Raw genomic sequence first — 12236 nt, forward strand, 5'->3', positions numbered from 1 at the left:
TTGGCTCACCGCAACCTCCGCCTTGCAGGCTCAAGTGATTCTCCTACTTCAGCCTCCCGAGTAGCTAGGACTACAGGTGTGCATCACTACCACCTGGTTAATTTTTATACTTTAGGAGAGACAGGGTTTCACCATGTTGGCCAGGCTGGTCTTGAACTCCTGACCTCAAATGATCCACCCGTCTCGGCCTCCCAAAGTGCTGGGATTGTAGGTGTGAGCCACCACGCCCAGTCCATCCATGTACTTTTATGACACATCTATGCGGGCAGACCCAGGCAGCTACTGGGGTGTGACAAGTCCCCACTCCTTGCTCTACTCCTGGAAGGGCTCTCTCCTGTCCTGGAGTAGGCCCTGTTTCTGAGTTTGCCCTTGATGATGATGGGGAGAAACTCCCAGGGCATGGAGGTGAGATCACTTTTATTTTTAGTCCTTCTTAATGGTCGTTAACATTTGTGCTGAACAATTTTCCCAGCCTAAGTGGATGTAAATAACATCTTGTATCCAGTGTGGTATTGACCAGAAGTTATATTTAGTAAATGTAAAAATCCAAGGAGGAAGAATAGAGACCCTTCTTTAGAGGCACCATATGTACTTCCTCTCATAAATGCTTAAAAACGTTTTAGAAAATAACTGTAAAATACTCCATTTGTCTAGCTGTCACCTCGGTCCGAGGAGGGTTTAAGATAATGTATCCATTGTAAATGTAAAATCAATTATTGAACAACGGAAGCCATCCACAGAGGTGCGTATCGGCCACCTGTGGGGTAGAAGGCAGCCTTGCAGGCAGGACTCCTTTCAACAGAAGGTGATGACCTTCAGAGCCACTACAGCATGAACGCTCTATCCAGAATCAGAGCTCCTGGTAAGTAGGCGCTTATTCCTGTAACCATTTACACAGCATAATGACAGTAAAAGAACACTTAAATTCTCCTGTGACGACAATGTGGTCCTCTCCCAGTTAGGCTTCCATCATTAGATTTAGAGGGGAAAGTAATAACTGAAGTTTTTGCCAATTTTTCTATTCCGTGGGATAAATACCTAGATGGAGGACTTTGCCTTAGATGACAATGGGCAGCATGGGAGAGATCTGACATGCTGTCAATATGATCTTTCATGTGTCAATTAATGCATGCACTTTTATGCACATACCCACAGACCACTACAACCACCCATGAAGTACAAACTCTTATTTTTAACAGAAGTTAAAAATTATTTAAATTTTTACTCTGTTATCTATAACATAAGTAAATGAACATTTTGAATGTCATATAGGTAGAAATGACAGGTTTTATTTTAAAGACAGGGTTTCACCATGTTGGCCAGGTTGCTCTCGAACTTCTGACCTCAGGTGATCCGCCCACCTCGACCTCCCAAAATGCTGGGATTACAGGCATAAGCCACCACGCCCAGCCTGAAATGACAGTTTTAAAACCTGAATTCAATTCTCTTTAAAGTCTGGGGTTTTAACCCCTACATGTACTGCCCTTAAGAAACTTCCAAACAGAATCTAGACCCTTAGACCAAGTCCAAAAGTTGCCCATGACAGAGTTGAGTAAAACTGTATTTACTGAACACATACAGGGTGATATAGGAAATGGAAGCAGGAGAAATGAGATTATTGTCTTTATTTCCTATCAAGGCAGAGAAAACAATATAGAATCAATCAATGTATTCTGTTCCACTTAGATCTGATATTGAACTAGGCAGGTGGGCTGTAAGAACCACACGGTGCTTGCTAATTAGCTGGTCCTGACAGAAATTACACAGCTAGTAGGGAATTTCTCTGGATTGATTTTTCATTTGTAAAGTGAAGAGATTAGACCATCTCTGAGATACGCCCCAGCTCTTACATTCTCAAATTAGCACTGCTTATATTTTCAGCGGCTTTGATTCTCCTTGAAACTTGGGACAGGTTGTCCTGGCAAAAACAGAAAACACACCAAAAAAACCACGTTTGATGACCAGCAGAGGGCAGGGTGAGCAGGGTGTGGACTTCAGAGGAGGGCTCCAGGAGCAGTTTCTAGAAGGTTTGTAGTCCTCTGTGTTCTGCATTTGGTCCATGCATTTCCTGCCTGCCTGTTCTTTCACCAAGCCCAGAAATCCAGTGAGATAGGGAAGAGCTTCTGCCCTAGACAGCACTGATGCCGTCGTCCATAGAAAGCAACTTCCTTCCTTTGTGTCCCCACCGTTCCGCTCCCACAACCCCCGACACCCATATTCACATGCACGCACTTAATTTCCTTACTCATTTGGGTCAAGGTGAGAGAAGAGAGTTGAGAGCTCTTCCCACGTGGCTTGTAATCACCGCCTAGACCATAAGCTCCGTGAGACACACTGCTGTGTTCACTGCTCGGTCTCTAGCACCTACAACCGTGCCTGGCACATAGAAGCCACTGATATGTATTTGCCACTGACTTTGTTTCCATCCCAAGGGGCTCCACCCTGAGCAGACTGTAAGCTCTGCCAGGGCAAGAGGACCCCCATGCTCACAAATCTTTGGATTTTCATCATTTGGTAAAATGAGACACTGGCATCAAGTCGATATTTGGGGAAAGGTAAAACTGATCCAAGTGCAATTGAATATGACAAGAAATTATGCCAGAATCATTTCGAAAAACAGTATACAGTTCAGCATATAATCTTGAAGCTGACGGCGATCTGTAATCCTTTCATCATTAGTTTATTTTTTAAAGATGAGAAGCAGATGACTTCATTTAAGAACACGCATCTTTGTTTAGTATTTTTATGGGAGTACACGATTGTCAGGCCCTTTGCCCCAGTTACCATCAGTGTCTCCAGGAGCCCACACTGTGCAGATCCTCTTTCTTACCCATACATTATGCAAATACTCTAAACAGACCCCATCTCAGAGCCTCCACGCTGTCTCCTGGAACTTTCAGCCTATCATCAGCAAGGACCCTCACACCCCATCCCTCGGACTATTCCTGAAACTTCTTGCCTTAACTGCTCTGCTGGGAGGACCCTGCTCCTCGTGGTTACTCTCAGATCACTGCCTTCCCCCTACTCCCTAAAAGCTCCCTGCGTTGATGTTCATGCCGTCAGACTGCAGGACAGTGTCAAAACAAAACCACCTCTCTTGAACCCACATCTTCCTCCAGCTGTCACTCAATGCTTCTCCCCCTCCCTTTTCTGCCATGTTCACCCAAAAGAGTTTTTTAGACTTGCTGTTTCCAGTTCCTGTCCTGTTACTCTCTTACACCTGCTCTTTTAGGCATTCTTCCTCACTATGACATGTTAACAGCTCTTTTCAAGATCGCCAATGACCTCCACTTACACCACAGGTCTCCAACCTCATCTTCATTGAGCTCAGCAGCACTGGGCATGGGAACATCCCACCCCTCCCTGAACATCTTCTCTCTCAGTTTTGAGCATCCTCTCTGGAATGACCTCCCTGGCCATCCTCTGGGGCCCTTTCTGTTATCCCTCATCTCCCCGGCCTTACAATGTTAGAGTGCCCAGGACTCTATCCAAGGACCCCTCTTTTTTAGGCCACTTCTATATACATTGACAGCTGTGACTGATCACATAATTCTTAGAGGCCAATGTAAAATGAAAATGTAGGCCCCTTGTTCAAAAATTAAGACTTGCAAGACAGTAACACCACGCAGAACATCCAAGCAAGTGCCGACTCTTCTAAGAGCCAGACTTTGCAGCTGCGGGGCAAACACTCTTGGAGCCGGTCCTGCCGACGACTCTTGAATCTCTGTGTCTGGCCTTGCACACTCCCCAGAGTCCCAGACTCATAAATCCCGCTCTCTGCTAGTCATCTCCACTTAGCTCTAGAGTAGGCATTTCATACCAAACTCTTCACGCTCTCCCTCTCTGCAGAAGGGAACCCTGGTCCTCTGCACTTTCCCCATCTCAGCAAGGGGAGCATTCTTCCGATGTCTCAGACCAACATTCTTAGAGCCACGTTTGATTCTTTTCTTGTACTGAAGCCCCACATCCAAACCATGAGCCTTTGGCTCCACCTGCAGAGGTACAGACCAGGTATCCCCAGGTCTCCTCGCGCTGCCTCCACCTTGGGAAACCCCCACGCTTGTATGACTGCGCCCTCCCGGTGTCTCTCTGCCGCAGCTCTTCCCAGCTATTTAGTCTTGACCCTGAGCCCTGTGACCCCTTCAGACTGGGATTCTCCTCGGAACGAATGTAAAAGTGCCCTGACTTTACTCAAGTTTAACAAACATTGGCTTAAATTACCTGATAAGCTTGCTTCCCTCTCAGGTTACTCAACTACATAAATACAAAAGTCGCTTAAATTATTATGCGCCTATTTTCTCAAAACACATAGAAAAGCACAAAGACAAGTGACCCCAGCTCCAAACTGTACACGCTCCACCTTCCGCACGTCAAAGATCTGCCTGCAAACTTGCCGCAGTCCTGAAACGATACAAAATCATTTTTGAGGCTCCTCTTTCAAGCCTGCATTAGCTAATAGTAACCTTATCAAGTGTCACGGCCACATGGCATCCGGCTCACGAGAGCACGGTTTACAAAGGTGCTCTATAACCATAGAACGCAGGCCTCTAGCAGTGTGAGTGGTGGTGGGCGGGGGGTGGCATATGCGTTTTCGGCTTTAGGTTTAGGTTTAGAGTGCCAATGCCCAGGCGCCTGCAGGCAGGGTGTGTGTGCACGCGTGACTGTGTACGCGTATGTGTCTGTGTGTGTTCGCGCGTGTGTGTGTGTGTGTATTCGTCTCCAGGTGGCTGCACGGAGGGTCATGAGCCAGTGCGTTGCGGGTGTGCGCGCGCGAGGACCTGGGGCACCAAGTGGTGAGAATCACTCGAGGGCCCCTTCGGATGACTCTTCCCCCGCTGCCTTTGAGCTCTGCAGCACTGCGGAGCCGGCCGCCGGCGGGGAAGGCTGGATCTTCTCTGCGCGGCCAACCCGTGCCCACCACCGCGGGGACTGCCGCCTCGGTCGCATCCCTGAGCTGCATCGGGGCACGCGCACGGGGCGCGCGCGCGCGCACACACACACACACACACACACACACACACACACACACAATCTGTCCCAGGGATGGGCCGGGGGTCTCTGACGCCCGCCGCTCCCCTCGCCCAGGCTTGGGGCCTTTTGGCCCCGCAGGTGCAGCGGCGTCGGCGGATCCTGCAGCCCACGGAGCCCAGAGAGCGGAGCCGAGGGAGGGGAGCAGGGCGCGGGCGGTGCAATGTCGCATAACCGCAGGCGCGCCCCGCGCCGCCCCCGCCCCGGGCCCACCCTCCCTCGCCGCGCCCCTCCCAACTCACCCACGGACGAGCGGATCCTCGACCTCCGCGGCAGGGACATCTTAAGAGCCTTGTCCAGGCCTGCGCCGTTCAGCATCTCGCCAGTGTCGGGGGCTCGGCTGCCCCGGGCGAGCGACGGAGGCGACGCGCAGGGGTGGGCGCAGGGGCCGCGGCCCGAGGGCCATGGGTGGACTGGCGCCTCGCCGGGCTGCGAGCTCGCCGGGACCGCCCGCGCCTGTGCCGGGCCGCGCCCGAGGCTGCGCTGTCCGTGCCGCAGCGGCCAATGCGGCAGCGCCCGCGAACGCCACCGCGGCGGGCCCCGCTGGCCCGGGCTGCGGCGTGGGGGCGGGGGACCGGCCCCGAGCTGAGCCCGGCGGGAGGAGGAGCGGACGGGGGGCTGGGAAGGATCCGCAATGTTACGCAGGACCGGGGGCTTTTAGGTGGCGAGGAAGGCGATGGGGCGGGCTTGGTGGGGTGGGGGATTGGGCCGGTGCTTTCGGAGGCTCTTCCCGGAGAGGAGCACCCCTGGGGGGCTCGGAGTGTCGGCCTGTCTGCCACCTATTTACCTGCCTGTCATTTGTCATGTGCTAGTGGAGGCACTGTCATCCTCCAGGACTCTTAATGTCCCTTTCTTTTCGCAGTTTCTGTTCTTCTGAGCCCAGCCTGGTGGGATCTGTGTAGGGTCTTCATGGAACGGGTATTTCCAAAATGTCTGATGTGTGACCTGGCACTCAGAGAAGCTGGGGGTCTCCAGCTCCCCACTCTCCACAACCTGCCTGCATTCTAACCAGGCATCGTAAAGCCGCAGGTAGCCCTAGGGAACCTTAGCAGCACCCTCCCCCCACCCACACACACACACACACACACACACACACCCATCGACACACACACCTTCCATAAAACAAACTTCCAAAAAACACCCTCCACCTTACTTCCATCGAGAGGTAAGGTGACTCGTCCAAGGTCACTTGATCTATTTTTTGTTTTTTTATCGCTTAATGTTCAGATTGTGCTTGGTCTTTCTGGGCACAATCCCATGAAGAAAAAAAAAGCTAAATCTTTATTGTACCTGATGACATCCTGACCTCCGAGTAAAAATGGAACAAAACAGAAAACCCTTCAGATGACAGTCTGACCTTGCATTTACTGATGCGATCATTACATTTTCTTTAACCTAAATTAACATTAGGGACTGACAAGGAGTACAGCGTTCCGCAGAAAGGATCCGTGCTAGCAAAGACAGCAGCAGTGCGGCCTGCTGCCTGGCTCTGCTTCTGATTTTCTAAAGAACAAACATCCAGAAGAGACAGGCAACTTACCTTGAAAACTACAGGCTGGCAAGAGTTTACACTAAGTGTAGCTTCACTTGGGATTCTTTACCTATCTATTATGGGCCCTCAAAACAATTTTCTGATAAGAAATGAATCTTTATCAGGAAGTTGAAGAAAAACAACATTTTCTAAATTGGTGAGTTAAGCTTCAGAGTGGGGGATGTTTTCTCGGTGGCTCTTCATAGCTGCTGAGGATAATCTTAAAGCTGGGGTTAATCCTAGGACTGGATTTGTCAAAAACTTGTCACTAATGATTCAGTAAATTTTCTGTCTATGATAACACCTTGAGGGCCTAACCAGAATTAAAAGGGACTTAAAAGGAAAATGTGTTTTTTTCAATCCCCAAACTTCAAGTTAAATAGAAAACATTTTTTTTTTTTTGCTATAACTTAGATGGGAACAGAAAGAGTAGATAAAGTTTATTTTTAATTTTTAATTTTAATCTGCTTTTAAGAAGCAGAGTATGTTACATATACAATATTTGCCTTGACCACTGAGGAGTGACCAAATGTCCTACCCTGACACGGTGCAACCCCATCATGAAATGGGGTTGTTTCTTCTCTTTCTATGTTTATCTTCCGATAACCAAACTGCCCTGATGACTCTGTAGGTGTGTTAAGATAGTTCGGTTGGCTCACCTTGAAGATCACAGCACAGACTGCAAGGAGCAGTAGGTGAATATTTCACTGCAACTTGTATTGTCTCCTTGATGTCTTGGTTAATTTCCCTGATCTGACTGCCTCTTGGGAAGTTGGAGAGATTAGTAGACTGGCATTGGCCAGAGTCCAGACCTAAATCCCCCCCACCTTTTTTTTTTTTTGAGATGGAGTCTCACTCTGTGGCCCAGGCTGCAGTGCAATGGTGTGATCTCGGTTCACTGCAACCTCTGCCTCCTGCATTCAAGCAATTCTCCTGCCTCAGCCTCCCGAGTAGCTGGGACTACAAGCATGTGCCATCAGGCCCAGTTAATTTTTGTATTTTTAGTAGAGACGGGGTTTCCCCATGTTGGCCAGGATGGTCTCCATCTCTTGATCTCATGATCTACCTTCCTCAGCCTCCCAAAGTGCTGGGATTACAGGCATGAGCCACCTCACCCTGCCTAAATCCCATCTTTGAGGTCTTCAAGGGAAATATATGCACAAAGGACAAAAGCTAGCAAATGGGCAGTATCTATTATTATGCTTAGAATCCAGTGCCAGCCAGGCGCGGTGGCTCACACCTGTAATCCCAGCACTTTGGGAGACCAAAGTAGGTGGATCATGAGATCAAGAGATCGAGACCAACCTGGCCAACATGGTGAAACCCTGTCTCTACTAAAAATACAAAAAGTTGGCCAGATGTGGTGGCACAGGCCTGCTTGTAATCCCAGCTACTTGGGAGGCTGAGGCAGGAGAATCACTTGAACCCAGGAGGTAGAGGTTGTGGTGAGCCAAGAATGTGCCATTGCACTTCAGCCTGGGCAACAAGAGCGAAACTCCGTCTCAAAAAAAAAAAAAAAAAAAGAATCCAATGCCGGTGTGGATCACCCTGTGACCCATGCTTGGCTAGGAGACATCCTTTCACCCTTGCCAGAGGCAGCCTAGGTTAGAACCGAAGGAGATAAAGAAGCCTGTGAGGAGAAACAGCAAATGCAAAAGGCACAGCCACCAGGACAGTCAGGGAAATGTGCTCTGTCTCTGTGAAAGCAAGAACTCAACAAAAAGAGTTTGTCTCAATTCTTAGAGCCACAACCCTACGCGTTCACAATACAGGTAAAAAAAAAAAAAAGGCAGCCTGCAGCCCCCATAGGAGCCACACCAAGTCCCTACGCTGTGGGTCGATGAGTGTCATTGAACTTAACTAAGCCAGAGCGGCCCTTTCCTCCTGGAGGAGGAAGGGAAATAGAGAACTCCTTTTCTCTCCCCGAAAGGCAGCTGTCGTCATCCTCTCACTCTTCTGTGTGCCCCTCTCCTTACACAATAAATTGAGCCAAGACAGACTGATCTCCCAGGAGAGGACCCAAGCCCTCCAGTGCCATGATGGCACAGAGGCTGCCTCTCCCTTTTGTGGAGGTTCCCAAGGAAGGAGGCCGGATCGCTTCTCTTGGCAGCCCACTCCAGTGGGGTTCAAGAACTAGTGTTTTCAAGCAGTTCATCCTCTGACCATCTCCTATTTTAAGTTAAGCCTATCCTTCCTTATTAAGTCTTCATGGTCCTAGAAAACAGTCTGCTGGCATCCTTCTCAAGAAGTCCTTTTATACAAATGACTTCAAGTCATCTCTTAAATCCTTCTTTTCCTCAAACTAAAAAAGCCCCATTTCCTTTTTAAAATGGTTATGTGTGTGTGTATCTTTTATATCTGTACACATATATATGTATATATGTAAACATTTTATCTCTTTTTTTTTTTTGAGACAAAGTCTCACCCTGTTGCCCAAGTTGGAGTATAATGGCATGAACATGGCCCACTGAAGCCTCGACATTCTGGGCTCAAGTAATTCTCCTCCATTAGCCTCCCAAATAGCTGGGACCACAGGCGTGCACCACCACTTCCAGCTACCTTTTTTGTTTTTTGTGGAGACCGGGTTTCATCATGTTGCCCAGGCTGGCCTCAAATTCCTGAACTCAAACAATCCTCCTGCCTCACCTTCTGCAGGTGCTGAGTTGGTTCATGCCTGTAATCCCAGCACTTTGGGAGGCTGAGGTGGGCAGATCACGAGGTCAGGAGTTCGAGACCAGCCTGGCCAACATGGTGAAACCCCATCTCTACTAAAAGTACAAAAATCAGCTGGGCGTGGTGATGGGTGCCTGTAATCCCAGCTACTGGGGAAGCTGGGGCAGGAGAATCGCTTGAACCCAGGTGGTGGAGGTTGCAGTGAGCCGAGATTTTGCCACTGCACTCCAGTCTGGGTGACAGAGCAAGACTCTGTCTCAAAAAAAAGAAAAGAAAAGAAAATGGCATATAAGTAGCATGTTAGAAATTATACATAAGCATGTAGCAATCATCCCTGTACTCATTCTTCTGTTGAGGAAACAAAGCAATAAAGGCCTGCTGGGAGCCACTTGCGTCCTCACCCTCATCCCTTGCCCTTCCCTCTGTCCCCAGTGCCTCGGGCCTCTTTTCTCTCTCTTGATTATTATTTTAAAACTAACAACTAAAAAGCCACCCTGACAGCATTTGGCAAAGGATCCAGGAAGGGAGCTGATTTAATGGAAATCTTTATTCTTTTATTAGGCATTCTGTAAGTGCATTTTGATGACTCTTAACTCTTCTCAGAATTCTTCTCATTTTACATGTTGTTTTTGGAGAACAGTGTCCCAAACAAGACCAGGAAGAAATACTTAGAACTCTGAATCTCTGTCTTCCTAATAACAAAAGTGGCAGTTACCCCAGACCCCCTCCCCCAAAATTATTTCACTCATTCATTAACAACACGTCTGGCATTTGATGCTGGTTGGCAGCTGCAATCTTAGCTGGGGCTGTCAGGTGGTCAGCTGGTATATCTACCTGCAGCCTTTCTGCCTGGGCTGCCCCACATTCCAAGGGTGGACATCCCAAGAGGCACGCCAGGTGGAAGCTGTATTACATAGTCTAACCTAGCCTTGGAAATCACGCAGCATCACTCCCACCACCTGTTAAGGCAATCACAAAGGCCTGGTCAAGCCACGGGGAAGGGAAATAGACTCCATCTCTTGATGGGGCAATGACAAGATTCTGGAAGAATGTGAGAGCTGGAAGCATTGTTGCAGCCGTTTTTAGAAATACGATTTATCAAAGCTGGCAAGGAGCATTTCAATTTTAATAACATTTATAATTGCACCAAAATCACATACAGTTTATGGAAAAATTAATGAAAGATGTATAAGACCACCACACTGAAAACAAGGCATTTGGACTCCCAAAGAACAAAATTGAAGGACTTAATGCTACTTGATTTCAAGCCTTCGTATGATACCATTACCAATCAAACAGTGTGTTATAGGAATATGAATAGACAAATAGATCATTAAACCAGAACAGAGTCCAAAAATAGATCCACACATACATGGTTAACTAATTTCGACAAAGGCATTAGGGCAATTCAGCAGAGAAAAGATAGCCTTTTCAATAAATGGTGCCATAACAGCTTGATACTCATTTAGAAAAAAAAAAAAAAAAAGCTTTGATCCCTTAACCATACACAATAATTAATTAAAAATCAATCATAAACTTAAATGTAAAAAGCTAAGCACCTAAAACTTCTAGAAAGGGGCCGGGAGAGGTGGGTCCCGCCTGTAATCCCAGTACTTTGGGAGACTGAGGTGAGAGGATCACCTGAGGTCAGGAGTTCAAGACCAACCCGGTCAACATGGCAAAAACCCATTTCTACTAAAAATACAAAAATTAGCCAGGTGTGGTGGTGCACGCCTGTAATCCCAGCTACCCGGGAGGCTGAGACAGGAGGATCTTGAAACCAGGAGGTGGAGGTTGCGATGAGCCGAGATGGCCCCACTGCACTCCAGCCTGGCAGACAAAAGTAAAACTCCATCTCAAAAAAAAAAAAAAAGAACAAGTGCTAGATCATAAAAATAAATCTCAAAAACATTAAAGTAATATTTGAAACACATTTTATCACAATTCATCTAAGTTAGAAATCAATAACAAAGAAGCGGCCGCGCGGGCGCGTGGAGGGGAGAGGCGGCCGCCGCGATGGACGCGTTCCGGGTGATCCCGCGGCGCAAGGCCACCGTGTTCACGGGCGCCCAGGGTCCAGCCCCGTGTTCCAGCTGAGCGCGTCGAGGGCATCCTCCAGCGGCCTCCCGACAAGCAGAGGCTGTGTAAGGACGACCGACTCTTGGATGATGGCAAGAACCTGGGCGACTGTGGCTTCACCAGCCAAACAGCACGGACACAGGCCCAGCCACAGTGGGACTGGCCTTCCGGGCAGAGCAGACGACGCCTTTGAGACCCTCTGCACCGAGCCTGCTCCAGCCCGCCCCAGCTGCCAGACGTGATGAAGTCCCAGGACTCGGGGAGCAGGGCCGAGGAACAAGCTGTACAGTGAGGGCCCCCGAGAGACCCATTCCCCCCAGTAAAAGAGATTTGGGGCGGGGATGGGGGTGGGAGAAATTAATAACAAAATAAATACGTGTATTTTAAAGAATATGGTTGGTAAAGACTCCCTTCTAAATAACTCATGAATCAAAAAAATCGGGCTAAAAATTAAGAAATACTTAGAAGTAAGCATTTACAAAAATAAAGTATCAGGCTTGTGGCATAATGCTAAATTGAAACAAGGAGGTAAGTTTTAAAACCTCATCTTTATATTAGAAAAAAAGAAATTTCACACAATTATTAACTAAATGTGCATTCCTAGAAATTAGAAAAAGGGCAATAGATTAAACCCGAAGAAGACAGAGGATACTAAATATGAGAACAGAAATCAATGAAATGTGAAAAAAAAAAAAAGACAATACAGAGAATCTACAAGGTCTAAAGTTTACATTTTGAAAAGACTAATAGAATAGAAAACACTGATGGGACCTGGGGGGAAAGAGAGAATGAAAGAGGACAGCTTACAAAAAAGGAAATACGTTATGACCCATTTGGGCTTGCATTCGTCTTGTGAGCAGCAAATCTTCATTTTACTTAAGATAAAATATGCATGTGAGCCAAGGTTTCGTCATTGTACTCCAGC

The 12236-nt window shown here is 47.9% G+C and overlaps 1 protein-coding gene and 1 pseudogene across 1 annotated transcript in view; one reads left to right on the forward strand and one right to left on the reverse strand.

Moving 5' to 3' along the window:
* The window catches only part of ATP8A2 (ATPase phospholipid transporting 8A2), a 654052-nt gene extending 648570 nt beyond the window's left edge, over nt 1–5482 (reverse strand). Inside the window, exon 1 of the mRNA XM_017537537.2 lies at nt 5271–5482. Coding sequence (XP_017393026.1) covers nt 5271–5346 — 76 coding nt within the window. The 5' untranslated portion in view covers nt 5347–5482. The remainder of the gene's footprint in view (nt 1–5270) is intronic.
* Nucleotides 5483–11213: 5731 nt separating this feature from the next.
* LOC108310506 lies at nt 11214–11603 on the forward strand (annotated as a pseudogene).
* Nucleotides 11604–12236: the final 633 nt, after the last annotated feature.

This window comes from Cebus imitator, unplaced genomic scaffold (genome assembly GCF_001604975.1).
Source record: "Cebus imitator isolate Cc_AM_T3 unplaced genomic scaffold, Cebus_imitator-1.0 Scaffold103, whole genome shotgun sequence".
In the NCBI taxonomy this organism is placed as follows: Eukaryota; Metazoa; Chordata; class Mammalia; order Primates; family Cebidae; genus Cebus; species Cebus imitator.